The sequence below is a fragment of the Neophocaena asiaeorientalis genome, unplaced genomic scaffold, assembly GCF_003031525.2.
Source record: "Neophocaena asiaeorientalis asiaeorientalis breed wild unplaced genomic scaffold, Neophocaena_asiaeorientalis_V1.1 scaffold198, whole genome shotgun sequence".
Taxonomy (NCBI): domain Eukaryota; kingdom Metazoa; phylum Chordata; class Mammalia; order Artiodactyla; family Phocoenidae; genus Neophocaena; species Neophocaena asiaeorientalis.
Window position 1 is genome coordinate 1040304 of NW_020175221.1, and position 21408 is coordinate 1061711.

The window sequence follows — 21408 nt, forward strand, 5'->3', positions numbered from 1 at the left end:
AATCTAATGCAAACAGACTTGGTTTTCAGAACCTTGCAATCATCAGGCCACAAAGAAGACAGAGGTGAGGCACAGAGCTCAAAACAGGGAAACTAGCTGGGAATCAGTATAAAGAACAATTAGAACCTTCTAGATTGCTTTCCCCACTCATAAAGGAGTCCAAAGATACAGTATCTGCAAAAATAAAATCCAAGAAGCTCCAACTCAAGGCATCAAGAACAGGGGGAAGGCAAGGTGAGAAACAAATTAAACATGACTTAAATAAAAATCAGGACGCTGAATGGCGAAACACCCTCATCCCAAAAGCCTGTTTTCCCATCCTGAATTCCACAACACTTGTTTAAACCAAGATAGATGCTATCCCTCAGAAGAAAGAGGAAGCCTAAAGAGAAAAAGGGCCTACAAATACTGTCATTTTCTAGCAAATTTCCCTACAGCAAAAGTACCATTCTTCAATACCCTAAGGCTCTAAATTCTAAATTACGTTATCAGTCTAAAAAGTTTTCTTCATTCAATATAAAAAATGACTCTGAAAGACTCTGACTAGCAAATGCTTAGAGATGGAACTGTTCTAATGGTGACTTCTGCAATGAACCCAACTTCTTTCCTAAAGATATTAAATCACTCTTAATTAACTTGGTTTTCTCTACTATCTGACAACTGTTTTCAAGTGTTTAGAAGAGACAAACCTTTCTGCAAAATCCTTGCTTGCTTCAAAGCTATCTGGATTTACTGGAACTCATTTTCCTAGTCCTATTTGATTCTGATGTTCTTTAAAACTGTGCTCACAGTCAAAAGTAGCCATTTGAACTACAATAATATTTCATTCTCTTTCATTTCCGTAGTCTCTAGACTCAAACATGATGGATTGACAATTTTTGGTCAAATTCTTTGTGAAAAACATTTCTTCTTCACATTGAAAAGTGAAAAAAGAAGTGTTCCATGAAAAGCCAGTGCTCTAAATACAGTGAGAGAAATAAGTCTGAACCTATAACATCTCTCTTCAATCCTTCATATTGTCAAAGGGTTGAAATAGTAACAGCACCAGCCACAGGTCATTATTTCTGTATATTTTGATGTTTAACACAATGGAGGTGGTGGCCTACTCTCGTGTATTTTTTTAAATGTAAACCTAAGACATTTGCGATAATAGGGAAACATAGGACATTTCAGAAAATGTTCCACATGACTTTATTTATTTTTAAATTTAATTTTGATTTTATATTGGAGTATAGTTGATCGATCACATGATGACTCTTAAATGCACAGCACCTAAAGAACTATCCATTAGTTAGTCTGCCCTGGATTAGCAAAGCATATTATTTTGGGTAGAAAGATGGTGTTAAGCACAGGATAGCACAGAGGCAAATTTCCTTTAAGGTCTAATAACAAGTAAAGCTATATTTTCAGATCTTCTCCATTCATGCAAATACATACTATGCTAGGTGACTCATTTCCAGATTCAAATCATGCTGCTACTAACAATCACTTGAAGTAAAATGAAAATATTTAAAAATCAGAAAGTAACTATAAATTAAAAAATTTTAATATAATCTTTATTTTTTATACAAATTGATATTTTAACACTGTCTAACAAGCTATGTAGCACAAATCGTTATCAAACCATTTTAATAATTTCTGCCTTTCCACCACATGAGGACTCAGTGAAAGGTCAGCAGGTTACAATTCAGGAAATGGCAGAATCCAACCACGCTGGCACCCTGATCTTGGACTTCTGAGCCTCCAGAACTTTCATCACCAACTGAGGTATGTACCCCTATATACAGATGAAGCCATGAAAAGAAAAATATGGTACATCTCCCCAACTCTACCATCTCCTAGCTTTGTGACCTTGGAGTTCACAGTCAAATGGAGAAGACAAGCAAGTAAGCAATTCTGTAATTCAATCTGCAAGACCATTCAGCTGACCTGTAGAAGAGGGACTGGAGGAAGTCCAACATTAGAGGTTATGGTAATATTCCAGTCACAAGAAAAGCACTTGGGCTATGGCAGCAGCAATGGAGGTGAAAAGAAGATGGATTTAACATGGCTTACAAAAATACAGGGGATGAAGGAATAAGTTAAATGATACCAGGACAGGGCTCAAAGTTCTTTGAGATAACTGGCCCAGGCCCTTAAATAAACTAAGGCCACAGGAAAAAAGGATGGAGGTGAGAGAGCTATTCTACAATAAAAGATGAGAAAACTTTTGAATAAATGAGAGAGAAATACAGATTAAGCATAATGGACACACAAAATAAGAAATGTCAGAGGACACTGAGTGCTCAAAGAAGACAGAAGACCCTGACGTAAAGATACTGGGACTGGATTGTAAGGAAAAGGTCAGAGTTGGCCTCCCTTAAAGGAGTGACTGTGGCTGGAGATAAGCAGAGTCAGTGACTAAGTCTTAGAAAATGCTTATGGCTTACTAGGAAGTGAAACCCATGAGACCAAGAAGGAAATCAATGGGAAATTAACTTACAGTGTCCTGGAACCTAAAGAAGGGAAGAATTTCAAGGAATGTGTGAATGAGTGTGTCACCTAAAACCAAAACAGGAAGTTACTGTGCCCTCCAATGAGGTTTATGTTATACAAATATAAAACACGTATATAGTTACACACATATACACATAAATAAATACATATGTATACACATATATGTTTGCATGTTATAGGTCAATCTACCTTGATTCATCTAAAAGACTTGTCTTTTTCTGGACTTTCCTGGTAGTCCAGTAGTAAAGAATCTGCCTTCCAATGCAGGGGACTCGGGTTCGATCCCTGGTCAGGGAACTAAGATCCCACATGCCATGAGGCAACTAAGCCTGCGCGCCACAACAACTGAGCTTGCGTGCCACAACTACTGAGCTTGCACACCTCAACAAGAGCCCGCGTGCTGCAACTACAGAGCCCACGCGCCACAACTAGAGAAAGAAAACCCACATGCCACAACTAGAGAGAAGCCCACGCCACAATGAAAGATCCCGCAAGCGGCCTTAAGGAAGACCCCGCGTGCCGCAACTAACACCCAACGCAGCCAAAAAAAATAAATTAAATAAATAAATAAAAGACTTGTCTTTTTTGCATTAAATTTCCTTGGTACATTTGTCAAAAATAAACCGACCATTAATGTGTGCACCTATTTTCCAACTCACTTCTGTTTCATTGACCTAAATGTTTATTTTCATGCTATCCCACTTTCTTGGTTAGTATATATAGGTTTATAATAGGTCTTGAAATCAGATAGTATTATATATTCTTCAACTTTGTTCTTGTTTAAAGTAGGTTTGGCTATTCTAGGTCCGTTACATTTCTATATAAATTTTAGAATTAGCCTGCCAATTTCTACCAAAAAAAAAATTTTTAGGGAAAACTTTTATCTTAGCAATAATGAACCATCTAATCCATGAGCATACATATACATTTACTGAGATGTTTTTTAATGTTCTCAGCAATGTTTAGTAGTTTTTACTGTACCTGTCTTACACACATTTTGTTAACTGTATCCTAAATATTTCTAGGTTTGAATGTTTTTGTAAATCGTGTTTTGAGAATTTCAGTTTCCAGTTGTTCACTGGTAGTGAAGAGAAATAAAATTGTTTTTTACATATTGACCAAGTAACCCATGACCTTAGTAAATTTAGTAGTAGTTTTACTGGAGACTGTAATATACAATCATGTTGTTTGCAAAGTGAGTCAGTTTTACTTATTCCTTTCCTATCTGTATGCTTTTATTTGTCTTTATTGCCTTGTTGCACTGGTAGGGCTCCCAGTATCATAATGAATGGAAGTACTGATATATCAAATCGGTTAGAATTCTGCTCATTCTACTGCAAATATTTTGGATATTAAAGCTGAGAGATCTGTGATAGATATGTTAAATCACTTTTTTGTAATTGACCATATAAAAGAAAAAATTATGAAAGTGAAAGATATTATGAAAATTAAGAAATGTGAACTATCATTCAACCAAAACGAAGTATTAATTATAAGAAAAATTGTGTAATTATGTGACCGCCCCCCTTTTTGATGACAGATGAAAAATATATTGAATCTTTAGGTTCTTTCATTTACTGTATTCTAAACTTGGCTAATGATGGTTGTAAAGCTCAGCTCACTGAAAATGAAATAAAATTAAACCAATTAATATGACTTTTGGATAAACAAATATGACTTTTGGATGAAGTCTAAATATCTCTAAATATCCCAAACAGCATTTAGAAGAGCTAGAAAAGCGCTGAATAGAACTGCACTTAGTTTAATAGAAGATGAGAGGTGATTCATGACTAGGAACATTAAGACAAATTACTACTTTTTGAGACTACAGGTTGCCTAGTGACTAATACTTAGGGAGGAAATTGTTGAAAATATTTGATGTCATTTTTTTATGTAAAATCTTGACTCAAACTAGAGTATTATTCAGCTAGTGTCAGCAGCATCAAATAAAGAATCATATTTACAATTTTTAACTATCAGCAAATGATTTAGAAATTACTGTTTCATGTGCATGTGTATAAAATAAATTGATATCTTTTTCCTATGTTTTCTTCTGGAAGCTTTTATAGTTTTAGTTTTTTTGATCAATGATTCATTCCGAGTTAATTTTTTTGTGTCAAGTACTTCTTTGAAGAAATGATCTGGTGATGTGTCCAAAACTATTTGTGGAAATGTTGACACGTTTAGGATTTGACTACATCAAAGAGTAGTTTTGAACGTCTCAGCTTTCATATATTGCAAGAAAACTATCAACATTTGCTTAATAGCATTAGTACATATGAGGGAGAAATGAAAAGAAAAAGTAAAACTGCAGGGTTAATATTCTTTCAATTTCATAATTCAATTCCTGATTTGCAGGGATATTATGTTTCTCTGATGCTTAATCAATATAATAGTAAACATGAAATTTATTAAGAAAATTTTTGGGTCAAGTACTTCTTTGAAGAAATGATCTGGTGATGTGTCCAAAACTATTTGTGGAAATGTTGACACATGTTTAGGATTTGACTACATCAAAGAGTAGTTTTGAACGTCTCAGCTTTCATATATTGCAAGAAAACTATCAACATTTGCTTAATAGCATTAGTACATATGAGGGAGAAATGAAAAGAAAAAGTAAAACTGCAGGGTTAATATTCTTTCAATTTCATAATTCAATTCCTGATTTGCAGGGATATTATGTTTCTCTGATGCTTAATCAATATAATAGTAAACATGAAATTTATTAAGAAAAGCTTTCTGATTTGTTTGATTTACATCCCTCATTGCATATGATTAAATTTAGTGACTTAGAACCAAATATGTGGAAAATGTTTTTTTAGTTTTGACTGAAACTATATACAACTTCTCCCTAGAGAGACACTGGCAATGAGGTTTTCAGTTAAATATTTCTTACTGAAATATTTTTCTTAAACACCAAATATATTATTTCAAATATTGTTTCACTTAGCTATATGAGTTCAATAAACATCATTAAATATCTTCAAACTCATGAATTTCTCATTTTAAGTAATCTATATAAATATTTCAAAAAGCCGTTTTCTCATTTCAGTAAATACATGTTAGCTAGCAAGTGAAAAACAAATTTAGAATATGATAGTCCCATAAATATTAATTTTTTGAAATTTTATTAAATATTTCATGTCTTAAGATACTGTATTAAAACTGCATGGTTGATAGAATTTTTTAAATGCTGATGGTACTTTTCCAAATGTTTTTGTTCACTGTGACAGTGGAAAAACTTTATTATTTCAATCACTTTATTATCTAACATAAATTCATGATGTTCCCTTAATTTTTTTCCTCACTGACTGCTGCAAAAATTCTTTACTTTGCCAGAAACATTAATAGAACATGGCTGACATTCTGATGAAATGTATTTAGAAGCTTCAACTTCTAATGATACAATTCTTAAGCACCTTTGCATCCAAAGTTTATATCATTAAGCAATAACAAATCACTATATTTTGCTGAAATAATAAAAATATTTTTCATTCCAGAAATAAAGATTACTTTTACTTTGCACCGAGTCCTAAAGTTTTAAGAGGTTCCAGATCGTTCTAAATTCTTCAACATATCAGAAGATGTTCTACACTGCAATTTATTATTAACATAATTTCTTCATTGTACTCCTGCACATTCAAAAGATTTATTTACAAAACAGAAATGATAGGGACTTCCCTGGTCATCCAGTGGTTAAGACTTCGCCTTCCAACGCAGGGGGTGTGGGTTCATCCCTGGTCGGGAAGTTAAGATCCCACATGCCTCGCAGCCAAAAAACCAAAACATAAAACAGAGGCAGTATTTTAACAAATTCAATAAAGACTTTAAAAATGGTCCACATCGAAAGAAAAAAAATGATAAACTGCTTCATAGTAAAATTTATACTATTAATTATTTACAGCATTTATCAAGGTTATTATTATACTATTTTCTAGTTAGCAGGGACTTATTACAATATTTTTAAAATTTCAATTTTAAAAATCAAAGAGGAGGGAACACATCCTAACTCATTCTATGAGGCCAGCATTATCCTGGTAATAAAGCCCAACAAAGATAATACAAAAAAGAAAAGCTACAGATCAGTGTCTCTTACAAACACTAATACAAAAATCTTCAACAAAGTACTAGTAAACAGAATTCAGCAACATATTAAAAAGATGATACACCATAACCAAATGAGATTTATTCCAGGAATGGAAAGATGATTCAACATATGAAAATCAATCAAGATAACACACCACATTAACAGAATAAAGGATAAAAAACCCATGATCACCTTGATATAGAAAAAGCATGTAACAAAATTCAATACCCTTTCATGATAAAAACAGTGAATAAATTAGGAATAGGGAGAAAATATCTCAACATAATAAATGCCATATATGAAAACCCATGATGAACATCAGACTGAATGATAGAAGACTGGGAAGATCTCACCCTTTAATATCAGGAACAAAACAAGGATGCCAAATTTCACCACTTCTATTTAACACAGTACTGGAAGTTCTAGCCAGAACAATTAGGCAAGTAAAAGAAATAAAATGCATCAAAACTGGGAAGGAAGAAACAAAATTATGTTTCCAGATCATATGTTCTTTTATGTAGAAAATCCCAAAGATTCCTCCAAGAAAACTGTTAGAAAATATGAACTCAGCAAAGCAGAATACAAAGTCAACAAAAATCAGTTGCATTTCTATACATGAGCAATGAACAATCTAAAAAAGAAATTACAAAAACAATTCTATTTTATCACCATCAAAAAGAATAAAATGCTTAGGAATTAATTTAACCAAGGAGGTGAAAGACTTGTATAATGAAAAATATAAAACACTCCTTATTAAGACATAAATAAATGGAAATACATCCCATGTTCATGGACTGCAAGACTTAATATTAAGATGTCAATACTACTCAAAGCAATCTACAATTTCAATGCAAGCTCTGTCGAAATCCCAATGACACTTTTTGCAGAAATAGAAAAACCCATCCTAAAATTCATATAGAATCTCAAGGGATCCTGAATAGACAAAACTATCACCCAAAATATGAAAAAAAGCCAGAGCATTCACACTTTTGGATTTCAACATGCCTTACAAAGCTTTAGTAATCAAAATTATGTGATAATCATACAAAGATAGACATATAGACATGGAACAGAATACGGAGCTCAGAAATAAACCCTTGCATATATGGTCAAATGACTTTTGACAAGAGTGCCAAGATCATTCAATGGGGAAAGGACACTCTTTTCAACAAATGGCACTGTAAAAACTGAAAAACCACATGCAAAAGAATGAAGCTGGACCCTCATCTCATACCATATACAAAATTCAACTTAAAATGGGTCAGAGATAAATAACAAGGACACACTGTATAGCACAGGGCATTATAGCCATTATCTTATAATAACATTTAGTGGAGTATAATCTGTAAAAAAATAATGAATCACTATGCTGTACACCTGAAACTAATATAATATTGTAAACCAACTATACTTCAAGTTGGAAAAAAAAAAAGGGGGGGTCAAAGAACTAAAGGTAAGACCTAAACTATAAAACTTGTAAACAAAAAAACAGTACAAAAGCTTCACTACACTGAATTTGGCAGTGATTTCTTGGATATGGCACCAAAGGCATAAGCAATAAAAGGAAAAAATTAAGACATATTGAACTTCTTGAAAATTAAAAAATTTTGTGCATCAAAAGATACTATCAACATAGTAAAACGGCAACCCACAAAACTTGTGAAAATATTTATAAATCATATATCTGATAAGAGATTAACATACAGAATACATAATTAACCCTAAAACTCAACAACAGAAAAATGGATTCAAAAATGGGCAAAAGGGCTTCCCTGGTGGCGCAGTGGTTGAGAGTCCACCTGCTGATGCAGGGGACATGGGTTCGTGCCCCGCTCCAGGAGGATCCCACATGCTGCGGAGCGGCTTGGGCCCATGAGCCATGGCCGCTGAACCTGCGCGTCCGGAGCCTGTGCTCCGCAAAGGGAGAGGCCACAACAGTGAGAGGCCTGCGTACCGCAAAAAAAAAAAAGGGCAAAAGACTTAGACATTTCTCCAAATAAGATACACAAATGGCTAATGAACACATGAAAACATGCTCAACACCACTAATCATTAGGGAAATGCAAATCAAAATTACAATACGACTTCATACCCATTAAAGTGGACACTATCAAAAACAAAAACAAGTGTTGGAAAGGATATGGAGAAACTGGAACCCTTGTGCACTGTGGATGGGAATTTAAAATGGTGGAGCTATGTGGAAAATAGTATGGTGGTTCCTTAAAAACTTAAAAATAGAATTACAACATGATCCAGCAATTCCACTTCTGGATATATACCCAAAAGAATTGAAAGCGGGTCACAAATAGATATCTGAGTACCCATGTTCATAGCAGCTTTATTCACTGTAGCTAAAATGTGGAAGCAACTCAAGTGTACACTGACTGATGAATGGATAAGTAGAGTGTGATAAATATATACCATGGAATATTATTCAGCCTTAAAAAGGAAGGAAATTCTGACATATCCTACAACATGATGAACTTTCAGGATATTATGCTAAGTGATATGTTAGTCACAAAAAGACAAATACAGTATGATTCAACTTATATGAGGTACCTTAGAGTAGTCAAAATCACATAGAAAGTAAAATGGTGTTTCCAGCAGCTACAGGGAGAGGGTAATGGGGAGTTATTCTTTAATGGATATAGAGGTTCAAGTTTTACAAGTCTGAAAGAGTTATGGAGAAGCATGGTGGTGATGATTGTACACTGTGAATATGTTTAATACCACTGACCTGCACACTAAAAAATAGATAAGATAGTAAATTTTATGCTATGTGTATTTTATCACAAGAAAAAAAATTGGACAAAAAAATTTAACAGAGTAGACAGCTTTTCTTTCTCTTCCCACAGCACGATGGACAAAACTCTAACATAGTATTTATAATAATATTACAAAATTGCCTGTGTAAGTACTCTCTTCCTTAAAAGAATACTATCGGCTTGTCAAACCAGGTGTCTCCAGTGTCTAGTGGAGAAGTGCCTATTGCAGGATGTATAGGAGGCAGCAGAATGTGGTCGCTGAGATATCAGCTCTGAAGTGAGGTTGCTGGGGTCTGCATATCAATTCCATCATTTGCTAGCTTTGCAAACTTGACCAAGTCACTAAATCTCTCCAAGTCTCAGATTTCTCAGGTGTGAGATGGAAATAAAAATATTATTATCCATTGGGTTGTTGTGAGGAATTAAAATAATACATAAAATTTATATTGTTAAATATATTGTTATTATTAAAACCACTCAACAGATTTTGCTGAACTCAAGTGAATAAACTCTTTAAACTTTTAACATTATTCCATCACAGTTAAATTTAATGAAGCTAATGAAAAATCTGTCCTGCCTATTCATCAAAATAAAGTCTAGATTCTCTAATTACATTAATCTAATTCTGGAAAAACTATATACATTCTACAGTTCACACTTCCTTACTCTGGATTTTCGTTAAAAGTGGAAATGGTAATACCTATTTCAGCCTCAAACCAAAAGCTTTCACAAACTGCCCCTCCATTCTAGAGATCAGTCAAGTATATTCCACCTTCTACATTTTATAAATCTTAACAGATTAATGACTTAAGACATAAAAACCATATTTTAATATAATATATGTAGTCTCAAGTAACCAACTCACTTAATAACCTATTCCATACTTACTCAGGTGGTTGGTTTCAGTTACAGTATATTTTTAATAAGCTTCTGCTGAAAAAGTCATTTCCCACAATAATGATGACAGAAACTCATTGCATGGCATTAAGAACAAGTCCATTAAGGAAATGAAACAAAGGTAGTACATGATTATATGTAAAGTATTCCTGTTTCATTTTATGTATGAGTTAACAAAAACGGCAACCATAACAAATCAAAATTCTATCCTATGGCTAAGCAGAATAAAATTGCCTATTTTGAGAGAGAACAAAATTTAAGTTTCAACTGCCATTCACAGGTTTCTTTCTCCTTCTCCCAAATTATAGTATCAATACAACTTATTAAAGATTTAAAATAACAAAAATATTTATTTCAAAATCATCTGTTTGTTGAAAGTAATTCTATGAATGACTCAACTATGTACTATTTCATTCCATATTCTTGAACATAATAAAATTTGATTCAGGGAAATAAATAAAGTTTAAATACTACAAGACTTTTATAGACTCATTATTTCACAAAATTATTTCCAATCTTTATTTGAATAAAGACCTCCTTCAATTTAAGTAAATTGATTCTTACCTCCTGATTAAATTTATGTGCCATCTCATTAAGTAGTGAGGAAAAGAAACTAGTGTTTTGTAGCAGGACTCGACCCATAACGCCGAGATACGTTGACATCACTACAGGATACCTCTGTACAATTAAAATACAGCATATGTAAAACTGTGTTATGGTACAAATATAAACAATCATTGACAAAAAGTAACAATCAACAGGGATATGAAATAACAATATTCTTCTTTAGAATGCTTCTTAGAATGAACTGCTTCTTTAGAATGAACACCAATATTGCCTGAGTTCTAACTAAATATATGTCATACAAGGTAATATATATGTATTATGTACATAGTTATATGGATTATATATGTGAAGAAGAAATAATTTTCCAATGAATAAGGAAAATAATTAAAATAGAACCCTAGAATCCAATACTAACTTTAGAAGCTTAAGAAAAATCTTACCTCCCCTTCTATAATACCTCTGAAAACACAGGGTAGAATTGGTTGAAACATTTGCGGGCTTAATACTGGGTTCACTTTAAGGGCATTTTCCACAACCTAAAAACCAAAATGACACATTGGTAATGCTTAATAATGCAAGTCACTGCTTTATGCAAAACACAGGTAAAGAAAACGATGTATTAAATATCACATATATACAAGTACATGAAGTATTCAATATTCTAGACACACTTTTATAAGATAATCCATTAAAAATTACAATTAGATTTTAAGTATGTAATATTTAGACAGTTATACATCTTACATAGAATTATAATTAATCACATTTTGATAACAGATATGTTGTTAATGTACTTCTTATCTTTGCATTTTAAATAAATAACCCTTATAAAACGTTAATGTCTGTTTAATGTTTTATAATGTTTATTGTCTTATTGAGGCAATAAAAGGCACTTCAAAAGTATTTTAATAGTGAAAATGGAAATCAGTAACAGCTACACTCACTATCCAAAAATAAGTCTACATTTAAATTTATCCATAAATTGGATGGAAAAGGGCATGTTGCATATATACTGCATATTTACTAAACGAGAAATAATCTTATTTTATTTATAATACAATCACACAGATTATTAACCATGCACATTGTTACAGATGAAAATTTGAAACATAAATTACTTTTATCTGAGTGAGATGGGCTCCCTCTATAACAAAGACAGGCAGCATGAAATTCAAACTGGGGTGGGATTTGTTTGTTTGTTCCAGGGTTGGGGGGAGAGGGGCGGAGTGAGGAAGGCAGTGGTCAGAAAGCAGCAGTGAGGTCCACGAAGAAATGTCCATACTTCTAGCCCCACTGTTTGCGGGGTAAGAATGAAAGCAGACACCATTTGAGAGGGTTGTGGGCAAGTACCAGTCTCAAGGCAGAGCCAGGTTTCCCTTAAAATGTCCAGCAATGTTTCTCAAGACTGACTATTGGCATTCTGAGTGGGACAAGTGTTTACTGCGCAGGACTATTCCACCTATTGAGAGGTTTTTAGCATCTCTGATCTCTGTTCATTATGTGCCAATGGCATGCTCCCAACACAGCAACAAATACACCTCGTGCATTTCAAAACATTCTCAAGGTAAGCAAACAGTACAATGAATGACAACATCCTCTAATTTTGTGCAAAAAGTAAAAGGAATGTGCAAAGAAAAGTCTAAAAATACAATAACTTTTACTGTGGGCTGAACACCATGCTATCTAATAAGAAATATAGGATAAAAGATATCACAGTTCCTGATTAAAAGCAACAGGAGATGATGAGACTCAGAACATGATTAAATCTGACCTCAATAAGGTTTACTTTGTCAAAAAATTAGATTTGGAATAGAGGGGGAAGGTGTAGATAAGCTACCCAGAGGCAGATGTCACCAGACATTTTATCTATGAATGGAAAGCAAGGCCATCTGCTGATTGTTAGACACACTATAACTTCATTCCCTCCTAAAACCCCACTAAACTTATATAAAAAGATTTTAAAGGGAGGGTGAATAATTTTTAAAGGACAAAAGGAACGAGAGATGAATACTGGAAGGTACAAAGAAATTCAAGAGGTAACTGACTTATCAGGTGAGAGAAAGCTGAAATCTAAGGTTACAATAGAGAAAGCTGAGAGCAACTCGATGCACATCAGATGTATCTTCTCCCTACCTCTCCCCACCAAAAACCACAGGAATTAGCAGAGCCATACATCTTTGGAAAGGAGGGTAAAGGAAAAGCTAAAAATAAGACAGGTTGGAAGTCTACTTAGGAAACAAATTGCCAGATATTCCCTAATCTGCATATTTGGGCAACTGACCTTCCCCCACCCCAGGAGAAGACAGTGTATTTTCTTTAACGGGTCTAAAAGAGAGACTTTCCAGACTAAAAGGGCCCAGGAGTGCCTGGCACTATTAATTTAAAAAACCCTAAATCAAGGTACACCACTGTAAAATTTCAGAACACTAGGAAAAAGAAAAAGAAGCTACAAGCTTGGGGAGGGGGAGCAAGGTGGGGGAGTTAGCACGGCTCTGAAAGAGACTTCTTCAAGAAAATTAAAGTAATAAAATCCTTATGGGTCAATGTGTCTGAACATATTGAACAGAGACAAGTGGCAGAGAACTCAGTGCACTTAAAAAATTACACTAAAAAAATTATTAACTCCAAAGATTACAAAAGTTTGTACAGAAAAGGAAAAGTAATCACATATTTAAGATTATGACTTTTAAAATGTAAATTCACTGAAACGTACCATTCAATACAATCCAGCTGTCATTATGCACTTTCTTTATAATATAAAGGTACAGTATGTAAAGGATTCACTTATTTCAGAACTAAAATGGAGTCTTTGTATTCAAAAAGTTAGGAACCATAGAAACAATGAGATCCTTTCTGAAAAATTATGCAGGAAAATGCCACTATCAGACTTGGAGGCAAGGACTGTGGATCAGAATCAAGAGAAAATCAGAAAGCAGAGCTGATCAGATATAAAAAACCAATTGAACAGCTGACCAGAGGTGAAGAAGTCTGGGATTACTCCTAGTTTTCATGTTTGGTCAGTGGGTACAATCGTGATGCCGTTAATAATAGTGAGGCTTCACTTTAGACATGGTGAACTTGAGAAACCTGTGGGAAAATCTGTATGGAATGGTCTTATTTCCACACACATAACACTCTATACAGTCCACTTTCTAGGGAAGGTATTGCAGTTGTGACCTAAAGTCAGAGTTCAAATTATGACTATTTCCATAATGAAGAAGGTTCTTTCATAATGATCAGAATCCTACCAAATATTTTGATCAGCAGCACTGCTTTCACTTCTAAACAAGATTTTGAAAAATGCATCTAACGATTTCAGTGGTAATACACAATTTTGTATATTTTAAGTGAAATGCACGTATAGCCAGATGGCCAAACATGTCCAAGAAGGAAATAACACTAAAGACAACTAAAGCAATAACAGGTAGTTTATTAAAAGGTAATTTACAGATATTGAGAGAATTTAAATCATAAGTTACTCTTCTTGGGGGGAATCATTATGTTCTCAGGGATTTTAACATGTTTGATATGTTTTAATCCACTTAGTTTAGTTTTGTTTTGATGCTCAAACTGCCCCATTATTAGGCAGTGGGAGCCTAATTCAAGTTGACTCTTGCATCCTTTTGAGAAAATCCCACCTTCTCTTCCTTCTGGCACAAGGAGAGGTCCCCAGTTTATGTTGTGTCTCTCTTGCCCGAGCTCTGGAGTCAACCAGCAGGACACAGTATTTACAGACCATAATCTAGGTTCTAAGGTGCTCATTGCCACTGGATTGACACTGCTTCTAGGTCTTTGCTTACCCAGATTTAGGAAATTTATTTTTCTCTTCCTGAGAAGTATATACCAATAATTCACCAAATTCAATTTAAGACTATAGCATTTTATATAACTTCTTTAATAGTTCCATCCTTCTTCCCTTATATTGAAAAATCCCAGATTCTAATAACCTTAACTTATTTGCTTCTAACTGCTATGTACAAAAATGTCCACATATGTACATATGGGTTTCAAAATAATAATACCGATATTACTGATAACAATAACAATACTGAAAGCAATTTATAATTTCCTTATGTTTCTTTTTGTTCTAACGTTATATCCCACCAGGGAGGTACATGTAAAATACTATTACTTGAAATATTCTCAGATGACTTATGCCACCAACATAGTAATAGTTAGATTCAAATGTTTCCCTTCTTTTATGTTTAAAACTGCTTTTACTTTATTATTTTAAATCATGTGAAACATCTCTATGGCTTCAAACCCTAAAGTACAAAACATACATCCTGAAAGATCTAGCTTGCATTCTCTGTCCCTCTTTCCCCTACATAACTACTTTTCTTAATTTGGTTTATTTTTCCATTGCTATCTATGCTGCACTCTTTAAATACAAGAAAACTCTAAACACTGTTCCTTGCTTAACTCTAAAACTGTATACAGAGGTCATCTTCATTCCTTTCTAAGGCTGCACAATGCTCCTCTGTGTGGCTGAATAAGGTGCAGTACCGCCTATCATCCAATCACCTATTACTAATTATTTTTATCAGCATTTTGCTATTACAAATAGAACTTCTTAACTTTACTTTCAATCCACCTCCTTTCTGAATATACCTGAAATAGTTTAGAAACAGACTATGTTTTTATAATATAATCCCTGTGAAAAATGTAGGCTTTTAGTTTGTGCCTTACACTCAAACAATTTTTTTGATTTAGGCTGACATTGCATACAAAGTGGTTAAGACCACAGATGCTTAAGTCAGAATGCCTATGTTTATAACATGGCTCCAATACTTACTAGTTGTGTGACCTTGGACAAGGTATTTATCTTTTTGTGATTTAATTTCTCATCTGTAAAAATGGTGAAAATAACAGTACCACTGTCACAGGTTTATGTGAGGATTAAATGAACTCTATGCTATGTGCTTAGAAATGTGTATCATATAGTAAATGCTAGTATTAGCTATAATTATTACAGAATAAATTATACCTTAAAAATACACGTGCCATCTTAAATAAGGCTTATCACAGTGAATAAAACCAACATGGCTCACTACTGCTTAATAAGACCATGATAAAAAAGATAATTTCTAAACTCAAGTTGGTATGTATACATATGGATAAATTTCAAATTAAAAAAAAAATGTTAAATTTGAGTATTTTTAGAATATAATTGTATTCATCTAGATAACTTGTTCCGAATCACAGAATACATTAAAGCCTAATTTTGCTCTGAAGGCAGGCATACTTGTCTCTCTATTCAATTTTTATAACATTGTAATTTTCTGCTTCAAAACAAAGAAGTTGCTTCCAGATACTGTCAGAAATTAGTATAACAGTGACACTTAGTCAAAAATATATTAAAAATGTGCATACTATATTAAGAAACAGTATCTGAGAGGTATTAAAAAATGGGAAAAAAATGAGCCAATATTAAAAACTATTATAACTTTATTGGAACTCTGAGAATAGGAAAACGCCAAAAATGTTGAGAGTTCTCTCAGCTTTCAAGTACAAGCATAAAAGAAACATTATCCTAAAATATTCTTTTATATAAAAAAACACAATTTTTTCATGATAATTAGTATATTTCTAGCATTTAACATCCATTTAATAAACAATAAAATTCAGTTTCTGGGATTTCAAATCAAATGCAGAGGTTTAGCTACAGCAATGTTATATAAAAATACAGTCTTAAACACGTTATATAATTCAAGTATTTATATCCTATTTATGACCCCCTGGCTAGCATACTTAGAGAGAAACTGGTTTAATGTGTAATGCATGTTAAACGTTACAAATATTTCAATGTATATTTGGATGGTAACTGATTTGTGCTGAATCATTCAATCAAAAAATATTAGGCACAACTGGGGGACAAATGATGACATTACCTTCTCTCAGTTCAAGGAAAAAGGAGAAACAGATTTCTTTCTAGTAAAACTGTAAGGGTAGTGCTGTACATTATATAAATTTGGAATTTTTCATAATAAAATTTTTAAAAGAGCATGTTATTTTGAAAAGAAAGAAAATTTAAAACAATTATTTTTAAAAAGCCAGCTGAGATAACATGGTTCTGGAAAAAGAGTAAAATTCTATCGCTGTGCAAATCATCTACTTACGTTATAAAAAACTTAACTAATGTACTATTTTAAATAAACATTTATTTACAAAAGATGGTCAAAGGAAGAGTTCCCTGGTGGCCTGTTTTCCCCCAAAGGGAGATTAAATAATTAGATAACTATATAATTAGATTAAAATAGCCAACACTTGTATTAGCTGATTACATGTTAGGCAATGTTACAAGTGCTTTATACATGTAAGGTCATATAACCCTCACCACAACCTAAGGAAGTACGTAACATTTTTATTCCCATTTTACAGATGGAAAGTGAGGAGCAGAGATTAACTGGGTCACCTCACACAGCTGTGAAGTAGCAGGGCTAATATTCTAACCCTAGCAGTTTTGCTTAAGTCACCTGCTAAGTTACACTAAGTCTAATTATTTTTTAAGAATATAATTTAAAACAAATAGTAAAAGAAAATAAATATTCTCCTTAGGACATATCCTAAAAACTTGCCTCATTTTTCAAATAAATTTCACAATCCCATTCCATATGACTCAGAAAAAGTTGTCTTTCAATAATTACTTTACTAATAATATTGCAGAAAAGCAGGAGGAAAAAAACACTTTCAATTCAAATTTTTTCTGGTAGGTGTTTATAAACATAAGAAACAACCTTTTTTCATCACTTAGAATTTATAGATTATAATTTGTCACAGGGATTTCAGATAATATATAGTTACAGATTATTAAAAATCATATAGTACAACACCTTATATAATAAATAAGAGAATTTAAGTCCAAAATGTACTTAAGAATGTATAAGTAACAGAGCTGGGTGTACAAAACCAAGGCACAGGTCAAGGAGAGAATAACATTCCAAATGCAGTTATTATCTACTAAACTTAGGATCATGGAAAAGCTTACAGTCTAGTAAAGGAGAAAAAGATAAAACACACACATATTGAAAAATCTACAAAGGCAACATCAAAATGACACAACAATTTTCTCTCAAATTTCTATCACTCCCACATTGCCAATCAGTTATTCCTCAAACAGAATTAAGTCCAAAGTATCAATTCCTTATATCCCTACTTTCAGAGAAGAAATTATCTCCAAGGCAAAAGATGAAGCTGAGATTCTGTAAGACAGATGGAAGTTCCTCAACATAATTATATATTGCCACTATATCAGTTTGGTAAGGGCATAAATGCAATAAAAATTCACAAAAACAGTTTAACAAACAACATGTCTAATGTTACTTGCTTGTAAGCTTTGGAGCTAGAACACTTTGAAATCAGTACAGGTGAGGATTGATAGACACATGGCAGTAGACTAGGCCTCCAGTATCTGGGGTCTTGACAAGCCACACACACAGATTCCTGTTATTACTCCTTCAGAACCCACAAGCTTCTCAGTAACAAGGGCATACATGCCCATCCTTTACCCCCTACTCTAAAAAAGAAACTGAAGAACCTATGAAATTAAAACCAGAGAGTTCGGCTGTATTTTCACTCTATATTTACCCACTTCTTAGTTTATAACAATATTTTGGATTTAAGTTTCCATTGTGATTTCAAATATAAAACAGCAAATCAGAGAGTGTGAAAAATGTAATATGTTTGATAAACAACCTTTCTGGGAAAAATCAGAATTTACCAAAGTACTTTTTATTTCAACTCTTGTTAAAAGCCTTTACTTTACAAGATTTCTCTTACAAAGTCTAAGATGACATTCTAATATAACTGAATCATTCTTAAATTTCAACCTAAACATCTGTAAGACAGAGTTCATTTAAAAATGAATACTGAGATGAATACTACTCAGTCCCCTCTCCCTCCTCAATAAGTGCAGACATACTAATCATCCTGTAGTGCTCCTCTGCCTCATAGTGACAGGCGTCAGGCAGCTCTGACAATCTTGTCTTTTTATCTGGAAACACCAAGGTCATATGCCAGTTTCTTACTCTCTTCACCTAACATTTTATCTACAGCTTCAATCACTACCAGTCTTGCCAGCTCTCTTAAAAAACAAACTCTTGCCCCTTCTACTTACGCTCTAGACTTAAAATACCAATCTCCTGTATCATTCTGGCGCCATCTTCCTTTCTATTGGGTCACTTTCACCTACAAAATCTACTCAGATCAGATTTTCCTCACTGCCTCTCCACAAACAAAAGCTATCTTTTTATTTTTTAACGGTAAATTCTTGTTATGGATTGACTTGTGCCCTGCCCCCTGCAAAAGATATGCTGAAGTCCTAATCCCAAGTACCTGTGAATGTGACCTTATGTGGAAATAGAGTCTTTGTAGATATAATTAAGATGAAGTTATTATGGTAGGCCCTTAATCCATTATGACTGGTGCCCTTATAAGAAGAGAAGACAAAGATACAAGGAGAATGTCATGTGACAATCGAGGCAGAGACTGGAGTGACGCATGTGTAAGCCAAGGAAGCCAGAAATTGCTGGCCACCACCAGAAGCTAAGAGAAAGGCATGGAACAGATTCTCCCCTAGAGTCTTCAGAGAGAGTATGGCCCTGCCAACACCTTGATTTCAGACCTGTAGTTTCCAGAACTCTGTGAGAGAGATAATCACTATAAATATTATAAATTAGTTCCTGTTGTTTTAAGCCACCCAGGTTGTGATACTTTGTTATGGTAGCCCTAGGAACAAATATAGTTCTTAATAATATAATCATTTTCTCATCACTTCATAATTTAACACTTCAGTAATCTGGCATATGAACCCCTCCAATTTATAGACACTAAAGGTTTTAAATAACACCATTATCCCCACCCTCAACAAACAATTCTCACAGTATTCTCTCTGTTCTTATTTTTGTTCACTTCTCTGCAGCACTTAACACTGTATTAATCTAATTCACCCCACTAGGATTGCCAGAATTTGCAAATAGAAGTACTATGTTTTATCTGGTAACCCTAACCCTACCAAACATTTAAGACCCAGGTCCCATCTCAACCCTTTCTCCCTGAAAAATGTTCTCTGCAAAATGCTGGGTTAGACGACCACATCTACACTCCCAGAGTAACATAAAGCCAATGGACAGCAATGGCTCACACTAGAAAGTGCTCATGAAAATCACCTAGGGAACTTTTTAAAAAGAAATACTAACATCTTATGTCCTACCCAAATTTTCAAAAAGTTCACCAGGTAATCTGAGATACCTCTAATCCAAAACAACATAACACACTAAATATGGGCTGATTGCTTACATGCCTCCTTCCCCCAAAAGAATGAATTACTCAAGAGCAGAAACTGTGGTTTTTCTATCATGTATGCCTACCAGAACGCACTGAATACCAGTAACAGGGGTTGGCAAACAATGCCCTTGGGCCAAATCTGAACAACTATATGATTGTGTAAATAAAGCCTTTTTGGATACAGCCACAGTCATTAACTTACATACCATCTATGCCTGCTTTCAATCCACAACAAAACATATAAATAGTTGAGACAAAGACTGTATGGCCCACAAAACCTAAAACATTTACTAGCTGGTCCTTTACAGAAAAAGTTTGCTGACCCCTGACCTATATGGTGAATGACTGGATAATCAACAATGATAGTAAATGCAACCAATTTGAAAATCAAATTAACATGCATATTAACACAGATATCTGGAGCTTCATAGGTGCATACATGTGTATAATGTCCAAAGAACAGCACATAAAATAGCGTAATGCTTGAATAAGTGCCAACTGATGATTACTCTTATTGGCTATTATGAAAGTCTTTACTGCCTGCACAAACTTATACCCACTTAGTCCCCCAAAATGTACTACGCGTTGTTGCTATGATTATTGTGGTTAACACATTTCTTACAATGAACCTCTCTGGGCAAACACTTTTTCATTTCACTGGGAGGAAATCAAATTGTTTTTAGGATCTAAAGCAATGCCATAGTTTTCACACAAAAAAATGCTACTTGGTTAAGCTATAGTAACACTTCACCTAACCAGCTCTCATATCTGACTTAAAACATAGCTAAGAAATTAGAAACAAAAAAGAGATGCTTTTAACAAAGTACACCTCATAAAATCCATACAAAATATGTGTGACACATACATGTGAAGATATATTTATAGATACATTTATATTTAAATATATACATTTGATACTCCTTTATCTTTAATATATAGATATATAAACATACAACTCAGAGACTGTTGGTTCTTAATTATACATAATTATATACGATATATAAAGATAATATATAGTGATTCTATAAAGATATAATGCATAAAGATTAACTCAGAGCCCATGGGTTCTTTTTTTCTTTGTAAGTTTTTTTTTAATTCAGGTATAACTGACATATAACACTATATTAGTTTCAGGTATACAATATAATGATTCAACATTGGTTCTTAGTTATACACAGTCCATAAAAACTTGGTACTCTAACTTCTAGAGCTGATCCAAATTAAAAGTACCAAATTATAGTGGGAATATTGTGTCCCAAAAGCAGGCTAAAAAACTGGACAGGTGAGAAGTATCAGATGTCACCAGGCTTT

The 21408-nt window shown here is 33.5% G+C and overlaps 1 protein-coding gene across 5 annotated transcripts in view; it reads right to left on the minus strand.

Annotated features, from left to right (window-relative positions):
* Nucleotides 1-21408, minus strand: part of IPO11 (importin 11) — a 232856-nt gene that overhangs the window by 105954 nt on the left and 105494 nt on the right. For all 5 annotated transcript variants that reach the window (XR_003005967.1, XM_024765365.1, XM_024765366.1 and 2 more), the window contains exons 25-26: nt 11253-11348; nt 10810-10923 (exon numbers count right to left, since the gene is read on the minus strand). Coding sequence is in view for 4 of the 5 variants with exons in the window: in XM_024765365.1 (XP_024621133.1) it covers nt 10810-10923; nt 11253-11348 (210 nt within the window). In the remaining variant the exon portion in view is untranslated. The remainder of the gene's footprint in view (nt 1-10809; nt 10924-11252; nt 11349-21408) is intronic.